We start from the raw sequence: 18,946 nt of genomic DNA, 5'->3' as shown, positions 1-18,946 counted from the left end.
ATCTCGGTATCCTGATATGAGATTTCAGGTGGTTCAAGAGGAAAACCCAGAAATAGGACAGAAGCAAATTAATGAGTTAAAGCAATAAATAAATGAGATTATATGAGCATGTTTTCAGAAATGAGTAACATAGAATTTCAAAGATTTTTATGTCTACTTGACTGCAGTGTGCGGCCATGTGACTCTCCATTCTCGGGCAATGACATAGGCTGCAGGAGTTAAGTAACAAACACTTCTGTCACTCACCACATTAATCCTTTATGATGGAAGCAGAAACAGTGTCCAAAACGCTGGAAATTCATTCTGCACTGACAGGGTCGATCACCCATCAGAATTTCAGCTTAAAAACTTCGGTAATTACCTGCATCTGTGCTGCTGCCTGGAGAAGTTTAATACGGAAGTGGACGGCTGATGAACTGAGGCTGCGTTCCATGTCCTGCCTGAGTGACTTGACATCATCCCATGTACATGCCACCTGTACACAGTGTCACCACAAGCTACTAGCTACTCAATGAAATCACATTTAAATTCCCAGAAGTTTCTGTTTAATTACAAAAATCTACATTCTCGATAATCATTGTTCTGCTGTCTACTGATGTTGCACTGCACAATCATCAAACAATGAGCAACAGTGGGTATAAAGCATTTTACTCTACAGAAAGCAGATTTGGTTCACCTAGCAACCAGACCAGAGAAAGAAAAAGAGAACAGTGGACAAAAGATTGTTATACAGCTACAGTAATGTCATTCTGGATTGTTTTGTATTTCTAAAATAGACTGACTACTGAATCTGGAATGCAACTCAGGCACTCTGACTGTACCTTCATGAGCCAATGGAAGTCATGGTAGATGCAGCTGGGGTATGTCTCATCTACCTCTATCACTGGCAGAAAATCCTCATTAGTTACAAGGACCTTGTCTTCATGGTACAACAGGCAGGACAGAAACACCCCTCTGCAACAAAAAGGTTACCACACACCTCATTAACAGTAAGATTTCGCTATAATGGATGGGGGTGGCTTGATTACGAGATAAAGAATTAAAAGGGACCCACGTTAAGTTCAACCCTTTCCATGCTACAGGCATATATACACATCCCTGGAAATGTTACATTAGATTAAGTTAATTCAGGTACAGTTAAGCTGGATTACATGAACTTGGGGCTCTCAACAGTGGCCATAAAACAGGTCTGCTTATGCTGCTGGCTTCTTATTTGGCCTAGCCTTCAGCCATGAAGATGGAAGTGATATGTTCCTCTGGAACAGCAGCTGACTTTCACTGGATTACATGACAGTATATACCAGAAGACAGAACTCTATGTAGATTATGTGGCACTAGGTTTGAGGTATACAAATACAACATTTAACACACATTTATTGAAAAGTATAAAAAAAAGAAAAAGAAAAAATAACATAATAGACTAGGTTAAGTTACTTGATAGTAATGTGATGCAACAGACATGGTTATTTGATTGGGCTCCATCCATCATCCTATTTCTATATATACACACACAAATAAATAATTAAAAAAACATGTTTCAGAAATGTGTTGTTACTGACTTCAGGTGGAGAGGATACAAGTCAATTTCTACTCTGTTGGGCCCCTAAGTAGTGCTACTGGCCTTAGACAAAGAGCAGGGCTACCAAAGAGCACAATTAAGTAGAAATTTCCCATATCCCATCACCTGAACATATTTCTTCTGACNCTGTTTAAACAATGCCATGAAATTTACCTGCGTAGGTTCTTCTGAAACTTGGATGCAACAGTGAAGAGTTGCTTTATGGCTGTCTTCTTGCTGCGCTGATTCCGGCGTTGCACACTAGGTGTCTCTCCAGGCTGAGCAGTTGTGGTGGTTGTGGCTTTAATCTCAGCTGCACATTCAGGTCTGGAGTGACAGATTTTGGAAAACAATTCATCCAACAGATGAAGCCGTCCAGCAAACCTTGGCTCGCGGCCCTCCACATCTCGCCAACCTATGAGAGACGAGACAATTCAAGCAAATAAAACACATTACTGGTGCAAATTACAAGGTGTTACATAAATTGCTCTACTGAGATTCCTTTAATTCTGTGACAATATTTTAAAAAGATTTAAATTGGCTGCACTGTTTTCTACCGTCACATTAATTACAGTTGTATCAATAGTGCATGTATTCTTCATTTAAATTTTTAGTTTTCTGTCTCACCTAACATATACATGAAGCCAGAAAAAGAACACAGTTTCCTCTTGATAATGTTGTGGAAAACAAGAATTTTGTCTATATAATGGCAACCCCAGCAAATGTCTTAAAGAAGAGCAGTGGATTCTCACAGCAGGTGAGTGCTGTCTTCAGTGTTACAGCACGAGGCAGTGTGGCAGTACAACTCAAGAGGACAATACTACCTCTGTCTTCAGGGTTACAGCACGAGGCAGTGTGGCAGTATAACTCAGAGGGCCATACTACCTCTGTCTTGAGGGTTACAGCATGAGGCAGTGTGGTACTACAACTCAAGAGGGCCATACTACCTCTGTCTTCAGGGTTACAGCATGAGGCAGCATGACAATAGAACTCAAGAGGGCCATACTACCTCTGTCTTCAGGGCACCATGTTCCTCTAAAGTACTGGTACACACCTACCTACTACATAACCTAGAAGACTGCAAAAATACTGGCAATAAGGATTTGAATTGCACTCAAAAATTCTAACTGCAACAGTTGCACATCTCCATAACAGGAGGGGTAAATTTCACAGTATTTGGGGTCCAGAGTAGGAAACTTTCAGAAACAAGAAACAATTATGTTTTTACACATTGTGGCATATTGGCTCAAAGCAAGAATTCTGAAGCCACACGAGCCAGCTCTTCCTAGACAGCTGCCCATAAACAACACAGGAATGGTATTTTCTGCACAGTCCATGCCGATGGTTGCACACACAACAATGGAATACATCATGCCCCTGTTAAGCAACAACTGCACTGAAACAGAGGAATGGGGTTTTCTGAGTGGTCTGTGCCTGGGCTATATAATGAGTTGAGTTGAGTCTTGAGGAGCAGTCAATTAGATAACCACTGGGGTTCAGGTATTGTGAGCTGTTGCTGTCAGAAGCTTGTAGCTGATTCACGGGGACAGTTCAGAAACACAGAGTAAGGGGAATGTCCCCTGTTAGAAGCAGCTACCGAGCAACGGTTAGTGAAGACTGTAACAGATCGAGAAGACCCAATGTGTCCTATAGTGATGTGTGAAGTGTGTGCAACAGTTACAGCATAAGCCTTACTTGTAGTTACGAGTAAGAGTTTGACCATTCTGGTTACCAATCCAAACCTTGCCTATAGTCAGTCCATCACATGACAATATATCATATTAAAACCAGAAATACCCAGGCTTCAATATACTTTCCCAGTGAGAGGACTTACTTGAGGGAACCACAGAAGCAGGGCTGGACAGTCTGTAGTTTCCATAGCCCTTCAGGTTGCCACATGCAACCCTGAAGTAGTACCTGCAGCCCTGTGTAAGGTCACTGATGTTACATTCCAGGTGCTTCATATCAAGGATCTCCCTCTCACCTGCCAGTGGACTGAAGTCCTCATTACTACTCCATTGCACTGTCAGAAAGAACATTACATTATGACAACACTGTAAGTATCCCAAACAGCTATCTTAAATCTCCCAGTACCATGCGACTGACAGCCTAGTTAAACTCAGGAGTAACAATTTTGTCATTTGGGAACAAGGTAAAGGTAAAGTTGTCCCTGTGCTTAACTAATTAAGCAAGGCGTATGAGGGAGTGGATGAATCAATCCACATTTTCTTGACCTCGGCACTAGTTGAAGGTGAGTGGTTAGCTTCACGCTCCTGTCGCTTTACCCCGGGAAAAGAGCTTGAGGTACCCACTGGATAGGAGACTGGGTGGGCCCCAGAGCCTGTCATTTGGGAATAGGGAGTTTTAAATATGCTGTTACCCATACCTTAACTCAGGGATAATGGTAATAATATTGAGAAACTCAACACTTGGCCAACAACATTGACAAATATATTACATAACCCCAAAGAGGTCAGTGCATATGTATGCTAGAGTACCACTCTTGTTCTTGCATTAGTTTATTCTGTATACCTTTGAACTTCGTACAGATGGCTGAGTCCTGCTGTTCAGGTTCTTGGAATCGAACTGTAACAGAATTTGTGCCCGTCACGTCTACAGCCACTAGGAATGGTACGTCAGGCGGCCCTGAAAATAACATCAAATTGCATTTCAGCTACAAAACAACAGCTGAGGTAAGGCAAGATGATGGTGTCCTACATAAACCTGATCGGTCACTCCCATCTGAGAGTGCATGAAGACTAACAGCGGACTGTTGTGTCAGGAGAACCCACACAATGGGGGAGATCACAGAGAATTCACGCGTAATTCCTAGAAACTTTTCTGAAAACAAAAATGTGACATATGCAAAACAGTGTGGGTAAACATGGCGGTTGCCACAAAAGGACTAAACTTTGGTATTTTTTATCTACAGACTTCATGAGATGAATATGATGTTTAAAATTGTGGTCTTCTGGATTATGACACTGTATAGTCTGGTGGGTGGGTACAAACATTTTGGAGGAACATATTGCCTCTATGTTCTACCCTGATGATGGATACAGTTATGTCACCCACATACCAGGCTATATGGTGTCATACCCCATAAGACCAAACTATGAGTTTTCACAAAAGGCAAAAACTCTATTTTCATAAGTATGCAACACATTAATATGCAAACACTGAGCTGGAATCCGGATGGAGTCCATTCTGACAAGGCAGTGAATGTACAGGTTTTGTAAATGGATGGACTTTTTTTTTATAGCTCAGCAACTGTCGGCCTCTGAAGAAGGGATCTGTTGCATGGAATTAGCAGAGAAAGGAACAACACTTCTGTGTTACGCTTACGGGCTTGATCGAATCCAAGCAGCATCTTCTTGAGGACTTTCACCCTCCTTTCCCAGAGGAGCAGCTGCTTGTCCGTACTTGTGTCACTCCCCCCTCCACTGCAGCCCGTCATGGCCGCTGTTGCCATGCTGCTCCCAATCACACTAAACGGCGATGACGATCCTGATGAGCGATTGTTAATATTGTTGTGGTGATGGTGATTGTTATTGTTATTATTGTTGCAGCTTGATGTTTCTTCAAGGGTCAGCTGTCCGCCAAGTTTCTTCACTTGCTGCTCCGCCTCCGCCAGCAGCTGCTTTAAGTGACTCCCAAGTGACTCGGGACTCTCGACTGTCAATAAATACAACTCTTGTATACTTAAGTATGTCCATTGCTTCCATTTTACTAAAATGACAACTACTGAACTATTATATGATCACAGGGCAGATTCTGCCACCCATTAAGCCGAACACTCACACTGATTTCCCTCCTGAGCACCAAATGTCACTAGCATCTTTGCTAGTTGTCGGTTGTTGCTTAGGACTGCCACATCCAATGGAGACAGCCCATCGCTATTCACGCTGAAAAACAACAAATTATTTGTTAGGCATTTTATGCTGTTGTACTTTTATTTACGTTCAATTATGCTTGCTACAAAATTTGTGGTAACACTGACTAACTGAGGCCAGAAGGTCTTACAGCACTGAATCTTAAGATTACTGTCTCTGGGTAGACATGCCCCAATGTTTTGGAGAAACCTGCTACCGTCACGTTCACAGTAGAGGAGTATGTAGTGTGGGGAAACTGTACTTGGACTGACATGGACTGCACAGGAAACACTGCTTCCAACAGTTCCTCCACTGTTGCATAGGCACATTGCTTAGAGATGGCTCTGTTATTGTTGTGTGCTTATGAAGCTGTTGCCTAGCAATGGGCGTATTTGCAGAGCCGTTCCCTAGCAATGGCTGTCTCTGCTGACTTCACAGTTCTTCCTTGGAGCGAATGTGCCACAATGTAAAGAATCAAGTGGCAGGATACTGTCCCAGGTGCAAGAGCTCAGTACAGTGTTAAGTTATGGGCTGGATGTTCACAGAAATGGGATTAAATTTCTCAGAGGGCATGGATTTTTCTCTTCATGCTGTCCAGTCTGGCTCTGAGGCCCACTAACCACACTGTCCAGTGGATATCACGGTTCTTTCCCTGAGGTTAAAGCAGCTAGGGCATAAAAGTGACTTCTCATTTCCATTCAGTGCTGAAGTTATGGATATGTGGATATGTACCTCCACTCTCCCATAGATTTTAAATTATGTGCTTATCATAAAACGTTAAACAGTTCATGATATCATTAGTGTGACAGACCAGAATGACACAAATCAAATTCATGTGGTGCTTAATTAAGCAGAGGGATAATTTTGCCTTTACTTTTATTCTAGAATATGCCAGGAGAAACTGAGAAAAACCTAATAGGATTGCTGGTCTTCTGGCAAGATTCAAACTGGGGCTTTATGAATATAAAGCAAAAGTCCTGACCTCTATATTGTACAAAATATATGAGACCAAACAGAAGTACCCGTTCTTCGTCCAGGTCAGGGTTGCTTTTGTTACCAGTATCACAATATATTGTGACTAAAACTTTAAAGAAGGAACACCAAATTAAGAAGCAATAAATTACTTGTGCAATTCAAAATCAAATTAATGAGGATGGGGATTCAAATTGGCACCCACCACAATACTTGTCAATTTAACATCTGTAACTACCATACATATTGGCAATTTCATAACAGCTTTAGGTGTTCTCCTTGCAGTCTGAAGTAGGAAACAGAACAGTTATGTATGTATGTTAGATAAACACATAAATATGGTTACCTGTTCACATCAACATCTGTAGACTCGAGAATGGTGCGCGCTCTGTCCAGATGACCATGTTCAACAGCTGCAAACAGTGCTGAAACAGTAAACACAGCATTCCTTGACAGCTTCTACAACCTGCTGCAGTCACAGGTACCAACTCACAAAATTAAACTCAAAATATATAAATGAACATTAAAGAATTAATATAAAAACATAAAAAATTACCAACTGCTCGCATCATCTGCTACACAAACAGAGTAACCCCTGCCTCTCCCAGTGTGTGTACATCCTGACAGCCCTTCCACTTTACAAGTTACCAGAGGGTTCACTTCTACTTGTGCTGAATTCATCATGGACTTTGTAATTTCTGCACAAAACTTTTAAATGGGAGATATATATTCACAGAATGTGCTCTAAATTAAATTCTTTCTCTCAGAAATGTTTATTAAAAACCTGAGGGTCGCCAAGTTCACTATATAAGGAATAAGTAGTGAGTCTAAACTGTACAGGATCTTTAACATTTATGGGGGTTCTATTTTTAACCTCCTTATGTCAAAATGACTGGGTAAGGGTTGCTGAGGATAGGAGCTGGAAGCTGTATAAATCATATGGATCACCTTTCTGTACAGATCTGGCAATCCAGGGATCTCACACATACAGAAGGAATCACCATGATTTATTTAACCTTGAGTTTCATTCCAGAGGATGATTTGTAGTTGTAAAGGACACATTACTAAATAGCAGCTCTGTGGAAAACACAAGACTACAAAATACTACCAAAATATATACTTACACAAGTGTATTGTTAAAACTGTGACCAATTTTTAAAATTAAAGTAATTTTACAACACAAATTTTGCCTTGATTAACAGCTTAGCTATTTCACATGGGCCAAACAGCATCCATGGCTCATGTCATGTGCTCCCAGAATTTACAGCACTCCCTATTAGGAATTTTGAAAAAGAAGGATTATAGAAAGAAATGGCAGGGTAACCACTAGCAGTGTGTTAGGAATCAGGGGTCAGTCGTCATGCTCCTTACCATGTAAGTGAATATTGATCTTATCTATCTTATCTAATTTCTTCTTTGCTGTTTTTGTCAGATTCAGCCCATCAACCAGAAACTCCATCCCTCCCTCCTGCAACTCTGAAAAAAGAAACGATAACTCAAAACAAATTATAGAACATAACAAACAGAAACAACAAAAATAAGAAAAATGATAGTGAATTCAAAAACTTATTTTCTTAATATTCTCATTAGCACAAAGTGATGTGTCCCAGAATGTCACCAATAAGAACAAAGTCTTACAAAATGAGAACAGAATGAATTGTGAAACTAGACATCAGATGAAAATATCATTCACGTTAGCAGGAGCCGGACCAGAGTGAACCTATTCAATTCTGTAATGAACATACACATTAAAGAATATTATGTCATCCATTAATGGTAGGCTACATGTAACACATTTCACCGGTAGCTAAAATAAATGTGTATTTCCATTTTCTAGTTTCATAGCTAACATATCGCCAGTGGAACCCTCTATTTAATCTTCCTCGACTTAAGGTTTCTGTACATACTGACTACAACATTTTGTTTCAGCGATCCCAAGTCAATAATCTCAGTGTTCAAATTCCTTCATTTCAGATGTCTCAGTTTACTGTTTAGATCCAAGTCTTGTGGGGGGGGTTCACCATAATATGTATATATATAACTGGACGTCTCTAAGACCCATGAAAATATGCAATGAGACTATGCAGCGTCACGCCCCAAGACCAAGAGGAAGCTGAGTTGTCATTAACCTCCACCCTCCATAAAGCAGTAAAACACCTGAACATTCTGGTATTCTGCAATGTGATGTCGTGCAGTTTCATAGGACTCTGCTGCCTTCACATTCAGGACTGAGCCCTCAAACATGGCGGCAGCATGTACCTCTGGCATACTGGTACCTATTCTATAATCATGATAAACACTACTGTCAGAACGTCAAATCTCACATTAAAATGGATCTTAGACACACAGAATTAATTGCTAAGTAAAGCCAGGCTATAAGCTTATAAAGCTAATGGTTCATGAGACCATAAAGCAAGAACTCTGGTATCAGTGTACTGGCTCAAATCAGTCACATAAATATGAATCTCAACATACTGGGTTTAGGTGACCCCAAAGCCCACATCGAGTTTCTCCGCTGGGTTCCCACACTTGACAGCAGGGGCAGAAACTGACGATCTTGGTGTGGAAACAGTTCTGCTGGTGAAGGACTTCGTGATAGTGCATTACATTTCTGCTGAACATAGGGTCTCTGTGGACTGCTGCATTCCTTTGCATTCAACTGCGGTGAAGACAACTTAAACTGTTTATTATGCTGTTCTGTTAGGAACTGTAAAGAGACAGATTTTCTACACTGGGCCTGCTCTTCTCTCAGCCCTAAAATCCGCGACACTTTTGATGAAGGGTATTCTGGTATTGTTTCTTCACGTTCTGGTACCTCAGTAGAAACCAGTTTAGTCTTCAGATCTCTGAGTTCATTCTGTTTTCCCACACTCACACAAGAGGACTTCAGATGTTTCTTTTGTTGATGAGAGAAAACTTGTAACCATGACATTCGTGAACTTTTTTGCTTTTTTTGTTGCTGGGATGGTGCAGCGGATGAGGGTTGTTTTGCTGTTTGGCTTGAAATGGTGGAGGCACCCAGAATTGCAACACCAGACTGCTGATTCGTCTCCTGATTGCAAGGGGGGCACACAATGTTGTTTGCAGCACATGCAGTTGCTGTTCGCCATCGAGCTCCAAACAGCCTTAGTGAGGATCGAACTGATCTCGAACTCCGCAACCCAAGAGCTGTCGCGGAACCAGAGGAGCGTCGATATTCAACTACTTCCATTTTTCACCTTTTTCTGGATATACTCGCAAATGTCTGCACTTACGTAACCACGACACTTTTCTATATGGAAGCCACAAATTGTGGCGCGTGTCATCTCGATCAGTTTCACATTTGTCTGCGGCTTCAAACTTGACAGCATCAATAACTGTTCTAGTCATTTTGCCTTTCATCCTGAATGGAAGATATGTCTCAGTTTCCCACGTTTATGTTCATCTTGTGAACAGTAATTTATCCATACAGTTTGTTGAACTGTGAAATCACTGATACACTGATTGCATGACTGATATCTGTTACATGTGAACAAGGATGAGTTATGCCCATGTGTTCTGGACTAAAATTTGCCAGACATTATACCACTTGTGGCCCTCTGGGTTATGCTGCCGTGTAATCTGGTTGGTGTGTATCAACGTTCCAGAAGAATGCGGTGCTCCTACCTGCAGGATGGAGTAGGGAGGATGTTCCCCCAAAACACTGGTACCCCCTACCACAACACAAAGTGTAATAACAGGAGGGCCAATATCCAAACCATCACGGCCATGCAATTTTGGATTTTGCATAACCGTAACAGTTGAATTGAGCTGTTTGGTAAAAGAGCGACTGATATCTGTTAAATTAGTTTGACACACATCAAACACAATACTATGTCTACAAATTACACTACACCACTGTTCTGGTTCTCTGTGCTTCTCTGCTAAATTCTTAAAACTCTACATCCCCAAAACCAAAAGTATTTAGCGTGTTACTGCACTGTTCAAATTTGTGACAGCAAAGTTTGGCAGTGAGATATGGGGACAGCTGATCATGGTGTCTATGGGGTCTGTAGGGTGCACATATGGTCTTCTACTGCTTGAACAGACTGCGATCATGGGTTTGAATTCCACTGGGGCATGGATGTATATCTACACTGTGTTCATGTTCTGTGCAGGGAGAGAGCTTGCAGCGGGTTGATCATTGTTCAAGGAGTCCTACAAAATGTCTATAAATAAGATTCTGAAACAGAGAAAACTAGTGACCTGCTCTGCACTGGTCTGCTGTACCTTACAAGAAGGCAGCAATAGAATATATCTTTCAACAAAAACGAAACAAACTCCGTGGCCTGTAGTCCGCAAGCGAACTATACCGACCGAGCGACCGTCCCTTGTCAGAGAAGTTGGTGCCAACTTTAGCGGATAGAGGGTGTCGCGTGGTCAGGGCAACGGATCCCCACGGCCGTTAATCTCGGTTTTCTAGACAGGAGCCGCTATTTCCTTCAATTAGCTCTTTCAAACATGAAATTTCTACGGCAAACAGCTCGACACTCTTTTCTGCCCCCCTCCCCACACACGCGCACACACACAAAAGACACTTCAGAAGAACTCAAAATGGATTCCTTTCAAGAAAATGTACATACAGAAGGAAAGAGCTTCAACACATCCACTGAACGAAAGACCTCAGTCATCCAAAAACAATTAAAAATACTACTGAAGAGAAAGGCAGTGACCCTGTTGAGGGACTGCCAGGGACATGAACACGCCACCCTACTGGTTTAACTTCACGACTAGTTTTACATGACGATGATTGTTAACCAATACTTGTTTTGCTTGCTGCTTGCTTGGCTTACTCCAACCCTGAAGATGGAAGAAGTATGTTCGCCCAAAACATCGATGAACTTGTGCAAGATTACACGGCGTCATACCCCTGAATATACTAAGTCATCACTATGAGAACATCGTGCCGAATACACTAATGAATATTTCATATGTTTAACTGATTAATCCTTTCAACGCCTGATTTCTTTAGGGCGGGGGGGGGGGTATTGTGTCATCTTACCTCTAACTTGAGAACGTACAGTTTGCCTGTTAATATTGTTTAGACGTCACTTCCTACTTAATCCGCTGTTCAGAACTATGCACAAGAACTGCTGACGGCGCAGAGGAAGGAACTGTGCGATAATTAAAATGCGCTGGCCTGTGCATAATGTGACGGAAACTTCCTCGCTCTCTTTGCACCACAAACATTTCGCTTCATCCGAGCGCCCAACTTACAAGCTCATTTCACCAGCTTACTTTTCGACATACAAAATGGTGTGTTACTCCGAAACATCGGAAAACTCTACCAGATTACACCGCGATATGTCCCAGAAGCCACTCACCGCCGTTAGCAACTGTCTGAACATCCCAACGATTCTGACGGGTCAATTAAACCGCGATTAATCGTATCTACAGCCGAAGACTCGCGGGGAAGAGAAGTGTCGAACAAAAACGTGTTTCATTCTACTCTGAGCTTTTGTCTCACTCACTCTTATTTAGCATGCAAGGTCTTCATGTAATGTTTCCGTTATTATTTCCACTTTTAACCGAAATCGGGTGCACGCGGCAGCTTAGCTGGTTGAGGCACTATGCTGCAAGTCTGAAGGTCGCGGGTACGAGTCCCAAAGAAGTCATTGGATTTTTCAATTGACCTAATCCCGCCAGCCGCACTATGGCCCTGGGGTCGACTCAGCTTCTAAGAGAAATGAGTACGCGGCGGACGCATAAATCTGACAGCCTCACCGCCATCTGTGAGCCGACTGTCTAGATAATGTGGGAACCTCAACATCTCACAACCCTATGGGCCTCCATGGCCTGTCACGGGTATAACTCGGCGAGTAAGGCTGACAGCCTCACCGCCATCTGTGAGCCGACTGTCTAGATAATGTGGGGACCTCAACATCTCACAACCCTATGGGCCTCCATGGCCTGTCACAGGAATAGCTCGGCGCGTAATACTGACAGCCTCACCGCCAACTGTGAGCCGACTGTCTAGAAAATGTGGGAACCTCAACATCTCACAACCCCATGGGCCTCCATGGCTTGTTACAGGGATGGCTTTACTTTTTACTTTCTTTTTAACCAAAAATTGGAACATATTGGCAAACTCCAGTAAAAGTTCTCCAATATCAAATTTCACGTAAATTCACAGAGCAGTTGTCGCGCGGCATGACGGGCGCGTGGAGATCGCGTGAAGCGTGTCATGAGCGCGTCCGGACGAAACATGAACATGGACCAGCTGTTACCGCTCAGCGACCTCTGTGTGTACACATGTGTTTGAAATTAAAAACAGCAACAGGCTTTCTGTACACTCAGGCGTGTACTATTATTGTGATAGGGGAGCGTGGGGCAAATTGCATCCGCTTCTTTGTGGTTAACACTAAAAGAACATGACAGCTGTAATCCTCATAACCGGGGGGAGGGGGGTCATAATTGCTCTCTTCGCCAAATATCAGATAATCAAATCAAGGAGTATGAGATGGTCAGGACATATAGCACGAATGGGAGCGAGGTGAAATTCTGTTCATCGGAAACTCTGAAGGAAAAATATCACTTGCAAGACCTACTAACAGATGGCAGGATAATATTAAAGTGTCTGTTAGGCCCCCCATACACACACAGTTTGGCCTTCCGATCGACCTTACAGGCAAAACTGTGACAGTTTACCCCCTCCCTTTCCTCCCCTTACACGGGCAGATAGAGCTGTAAGCTTCATGCCACAATCACGGTCTTCCAGCCTATAATGCTGAGTCACACACGTCACGTGCTACGGTCCTGCAGGCAGAACTGACGGACTGACGGGTTTCCCACAGGCCAACGGTCCAAACGATTGCCCGGCCGGCCGCACCACACACGTCAGTTTTGCCTTTCAGTCTTCAACTGTGCAGGCCGAACTGGAGGCCAAACTGTGCGTGTATGGGGGCCCCTAGAGAAGTAGGATATGAGGACCAGTGGCGGGCTCTTATGATCACGATAATTAACATTCGTGTTCCAAAGGTGGGGGGCAGAGGGTTTTGTTGATGATCTCAATGATTTTCGGCTCCTCGAGCAGGCCTATGTTCCATCTGAATTCTTCTCCGGGGAATGCAAATTTCATATGCAGGTATTTGCTTCCGGCTCTACTTGCCTCTGCTCGTTGCGTGCGCGAAGTTACAGCAGTAGAATTCATTTATTTATGTTTCGGGGAACAAACTAAATAAAACGCATGAAAGCAAACACCGGATCTGCCCCCCCCCGCCCCGCAACTTAACAATTAACGTCACTACGTAGGAGCCTGTGCACAAGAATTCCCGAACGCGCTGACTCACGCTTCATGACGTGCATAGCGGGGAAACAAAGCGTTCATCTAAACAGGGCTCCGTTTAGACCGGAGAATTACATTTCAATATCTGCCCATTTCCTTGTCAAACACATTCATATCTTGCTCTTGTTCGTGTTACATCGTACGTACCGAGGTTTCGGAGAGCATACTGCCTCCATCTTCACGGTATGACCACTTTTTATTCTGCTATTCTTTTACTCCAGGAGGTTCAGTCGAAATGTTTGTACTAAACTACCAAACCACAAGGCATCACATCGTAGTGTTAATACTCAACGCCGTGAGAACTTCATATCCCACGCAGATTAATCCAGTCAGCACTCTCATATCCTACTTCTCTACGAGCCATTTTAATATTATCCTCCCATCTATGAGTATGTCTCCCTTCATGACAAAAGCGAGCGAAAGCGGAGGAAAGTTTGCATGTAGCAGAATTCTGCCGTTGTTGGCTGTATAAGTAAACAGGGCAGAGGTCGGCAGATGTCACCGTCTTCACGACGTGAGAATGTTTACAGCAGAGTGTGAACTGGGTCACTAAGGAAACAGGCCATGGGACCCGGCTGCAGCACGTGCGTCTTAGCGAACCATCGATTTAAATGGAGCTGTTTCCAAACAGCCACACAAGTGATCGAATGATTCCATCATGAAGGCTCTTGGAAAGGGGAGGTAACTCAAAAGGGGCCCTCTTACTGAATCCAGTCCACACGATCACACCCTGTTTCATCTACGCGTTTCCTTTCGCGTTTGGCTGAAAATTCTGTATGCATTTCTCATCTCTCCTATGCCTGCTACATGCCCTACCAATTTAATCTTTTCTCCATTTGACAATTACTATTAATGGAGCAGGTTAGTGCAGGCGTCAATCCTCTGTGACTGCAGCTGTGAGGAACCAGCTCTCCTGTCTCGCGGGTTTCCTTGGTGCCTCCAGGCAAATTCCGGAACCTCATCTCGGTCAGGCCACGACCAACTCCAGTTCATCCGATGTTACAGTACATTCTAGACAGTGATAGTCATACAGTAAGAAACAAAAGTACCCGTTTTAATATTATCGTCTCACGCTTTTCCGCCTATGCTACATGCCCCCGTCCATCTTATTTTCCTTATCGTTGTGAATGTTTCTGCACCCTCCTGCCACCTACCCAAGCAGCCGGGATAGCTCAGTCGGTATAGCGACTGGCTACGGGATGGACGACCGAGGGGTTGGATTTCGAGTCCCGGTGGGATCAAGAATTTCTCTTCTGTAAGTAGTCCAGACCGGCTCTGGGGCCCACTCAGCCTCCTCTCCAATGGGTACCGGGGGCTTTTTCCCCCGGGGGTAAAGCGTCCGGAGCGTAAAGCTGACTACTCACCTCCAAGTAGTGTAGATTTGAAGAAAATGCGGATCTATACATCCGCTCCCCCCATACACCGTAAGAGGGTAGTGTTTAATTAGTTAAGCACAGGGACAACTTTACCTTTTACCTGCCGCCTCTCCCCCATTAAGTACGCAAATACTGTCCTTGTGTGCCCTCTCTACTGCAATTGTGAAGAGGAAACTCGATTTGCAATCAGACGACCTACAGACGGACAGGCTCTGTTGTGACGCTTCTCCTTTCTGTTATCTCAGTATTTCCCCAGACCCCCCACCCCTCAACCTATTACAGTTTAACAAAACACGGATATCCGGAGCTGGAATTTCCCTGGGAACTGCGGTCGACGCCAAAGCATTCGATTTCTGCTCTCTTCTCGTCCCCTGCATCTGCACTGCACTGTGAAGAACAGCGTCAGAGGAGGGACGCAACTACTGAATCACATACCGTAAAATTATTTTGTACAGGGTGTCCCAATTGAAACCGCCAGAAGCTGTTTTCCTTTCGTAACAGTAGATTCCGCCCAACATTCCTTGTGACACTCGAGTCAATGTCACCCAGCTGCGCAGGTGCGAGCTCTGTGCCACGAGCAGAGCGTGTTCATTACCGTTTACTGCTCTTGGTGAAGCGTTAGGAATGCGTACCCTTGCAGGAAGGTAACGCTGATGTATTTAGGATTCCGTTTTAACAGGCACACCCTGTATTATACGACCCTTTGTGACATGCTTCTGACAGTTGGTTAGTCTTCCAGTTGCAAGGAGAAGAGATTACACTGCGCTTTCTCAACACCTGAAGACTGAGCTACAAAACTTTCTTTCTTACTTGTAGTTTACTTAAGGACGCTGTCTGCGACACTAGCTCTATACTGAGCCAAATGTTGTAACTTGCGGCACTATCTCGGGGCTCTCCTGGAGAGCATGAGGAAGATCACGATAAACCTCAGTTAGGATAGGCCTCTACATGCATCACTCCGCGAGAATAACATAAACTGAGTGTGTTCGAGAACTGGGTGCTGGAGGGGGTATTTGGATCGAAGACGATGGAGAAAATTACATAACAAGGAACTTCATCATGATCAAATCACGGAGGATGAGATGGTCGGGACATGAAGCAGGGAAACAGATGATGAGAGAAATGCGTACAAAATTCTGATCGGAAAACCTGGGAGAGATCACTTTAGAGACGCTGGCGTTAATGGAGAATAATATTAAAGTGTGGTTTTGAAATCAGCATGATGCAATTGTGTGGGCTCAACTGATGTGGCTCAGGATATGGGAATACAGTGGCAGCTGTTATGAACACGGCAATCAACGCAACAAAGGGCGCAAATTTTGCTGACGAACCGAGTGACAGCTTGTGAAGATGAAGCGAATTTGTAGGGTCTGCAATTGCTGTATGATAGCCAAATTAACATTAGCTCCTGAGGCTCGCAACTGTGTCCTCACAGGCACTTGTTTGTTGAGGCAGGAATCACAACATAAACACCGACCGCCCCATGCGAACTTGCGCTCATCCTCATGCACGAGAACACACACAGAACCTGACGGTCACCTGAATGTTGCCTTCTGGCTTGACACTCGGCAGGTCGCAGAAGGAACACATCAGAACGGAGATGGGTTATCATTACTGAAGTCTATTACTGAGTTTCCTTCTCTCCAGGAATTTCCAGGCAAGTACCATAAATTAGGCCACGACCACTTCTTTCCAACTCATTATTCACCAATCATCCTACCATTTAATGGAACACACTCTCAACTGCCGACAGGGTCAACAGCCGATGTCCTAAGTATTGGCGTAAAGATGAATTCCAATTTTACAAGAATTTCAAAATCCACCTATTTCCTCTGTCATGTCCGTCCGTGTCTAACAACACGCAAAGCACCTGACCAGTTTCGATCGAAAACGGTACAACAAACCTACACTAACTTTTGTCGGTACTAGTTTCAATGTATAGTTTCACAGGTTGTGATAGTCATGTAACCTCAGATGCTGACGTCGGCCTCTCACAGTACGAAGTTTGCCCAGTGCCCTGAGCCTGGATACAGGCGCCTCTCGCAATATCGGCACTGAAATCGCTGCAGATAATGGCTCAGGGCTCTGTTTATTTCAATTCCAGAAAACCTAAACCGATAGAACTCCGAGTGAAGATTGATTTTCTCGGAAATGAATGTCAGACACAACACGGCTAGTTCAGCTGTTATGTTTCAATTATGCAGCAAATCAATAACCAGAAGAAACTCCTTCCCGACAAACAGAACTAAGTCTCACAGAATTACTGGGTTCTCGGACTTTTTCCATCATCCGGAATTCTAGGAAATAAAAAACACGACTGAGCTGAGATTAGCTCTTTCTATGGGGCCCAACTGACTAGGTGTCCTCCTTCCTCACCTGAAGACGGAAACAGACCCAGTTTCCGAAACGCCGTGTTTTCTATGTCCTAGAATTCCGGACGATGGAAATAGTACAAAACCCCCAGTAATTCTGTGTTATCCACCATCGTCAGAACCCTTTAGAACTGAGTCTATTTAAAAACTTGGGCCTTTGTTCAACAGAAGCTAAAATTTACCATCAGCTCATGGCGGCGATTGTAGTTCTGCCTTCCATCTTGTACACTAAACTGAAGATGGAGGCAGCAGATTCATCCGAAACGTTCGTGCCAATGTACAAAATTACAGGGTGTCATATCCCAGAGGACCGTAATCTTCACACTCACACTTGCGAGGAGCTCGGATCTCATGACGGCACAAACTCCGTTAGAGGCCTTTAAGAATCAATCAATCAATCATTCAGTCATTAAACAGAGAGACTACACTTCTCGACACGGAGCGGCCGGGCTCATGTTCACTTCATACATCTTACTTCTTCAGTCTTCCTGTCGCATCTTTCGCCATTTTCACAAGCGAACACAACAATGTACATTCAGGCTGTGCACAACATCGCAACAAAACAGCGGGGACACAACAATGTACACTCAGGCTGTGCACAACATTGCAACAAAACAGCGGGAACACAACACTCTACACTCAGGTTGTGCACAACATCGCAACAAACAGCGGGAACACAACATCCGAAGTAGGAGCCGTGCACGCGAGCTGGCATGGCCCTGCAATCTGTCACACTGCAAGCCGTTCTGTGGTGTACAATGCTTGGAAGCCGCGTGCATACTAATGACGGCAATGAAGCGGCCCGGCCCTCCTGATTTGGCCGTTTCTTTTCCTGTACTCCTAACTTCCTCCTTAGTTCCGTTTCTGATATTTCCTTCGCATGTTGTTTTGTTCATCTTCACTGCTGTGTTGCAGTCTGTTCAAAGGGGAAAGTAAAGTTGCCCTCTGCTTAATTAAGCACTATGTAATAAAGACGTATGGAGGAATGGTGGTATGGCGCCATCATTCTCGACTCGGAACTGTATGGAGATTAGTAGTTAGCTTGACGCCCCGGCCGCTTTACCCTGGGGAAAGACCCCCCACCCGTACAAAATCCCGTGTTTGCAACAGGGAGTTTATAAAACTGCCGAATCGAAAATACGGGATTTAATTTCGTGTCATAGTAAATTACAACTTCAACGTTTCGGGACCCAGCTCGTTTGGGGCTGCTTTAATAATTATAACAATAACAAAAATAACACAAACAAAATCTCCATGGAGCAGAAGCCTTTTTGACATATTAATATTCAATTAGCTTGTCATAAATTCCCCCCCCCCGACTTTTACTGACTCATCATGTTCATTACCGCCTTCACAAGAGCCTACTGATCCTATCCCAAGCCACGTGAATCCAGACCGCACTGTATTTAAGATACATTTTAATATTATCCTCATCGTATGTAGGGGTACGTCTCTTCCCGTCAGGTTTCCCAACTATAATTTTGTTTGCATCT

The 18,946-nt window shown here is 43.7% G+C and overlaps 1 protein-coding gene across 4 annotated transcripts in view; it reads right to left on the bottom strand.

The window, feature by feature from the left end:
* The window catches only part of LOC111864883 (ankyrin repeat and fibronectin type-III domain-containing protein 1), a 53,919-nt gene that overhangs the window by 13,839 nt on the left and 21,134 nt on the right, over positions 1-18,946 (bottom strand). For 3 of the 4 annotated variants that reach the window (XM_023852471.2, XM_023852470.2, XM_023852472.2), the window contains exons 2-10: positions 7,774-7,878; positions 6,749-6,827; positions 5,360-5,463; positions 4,904-5,233; positions 4,091-4,204; positions 3,393-3,581; positions 1,733-1,973; positions 822-954; positions 362-475 (exon numbers count right to left, since the gene is read on the bottom strand). In XM_023852471.2, the coding sequence (XP_023708239.1) occupies positions 362-475; positions 822-954; positions 1,733-1,973; positions 3,393-3,581; positions 4,091-4,204; positions 4,904-5,233; positions 5,360-5,463; positions 6,749-6,827; positions 7,774-7,878 (1,409 nt within the window). Of the gene's footprint in view, positions 1-361; positions 476-821; positions 955-1,732; positions 1,974-3,392; positions 3,582-4,090; positions 4,205-4,903; positions 5,234-5,359; positions 5,464-6,748; positions 6,828-7,773; positions 7,879-8,877; positions 10,048-17,635; positions 17,811-18,946 lie in introns of those variants that run through there. The other variant, XM_023852469.2, reaches the window with a different exon arrangement.

Source organism: Cryptotermes secundus, unplaced genomic scaffold, assembly GCF_002891405.2.
Source record: "Cryptotermes secundus unplaced genomic scaffold, Csec_1.0 scaffold1951, whole genome shotgun sequence".
NCBI classification, from domain to species: Eukaryota; Metazoa; Arthropoda; class Insecta; order Blattodea; family Kalotermitidae; genus Cryptotermes; species Cryptotermes secundus.
The sequence above is the reverse complement of the archived record's forward strand: the minus strand, read 5'-3'. Positions and strand labels throughout refer to the sequence as shown.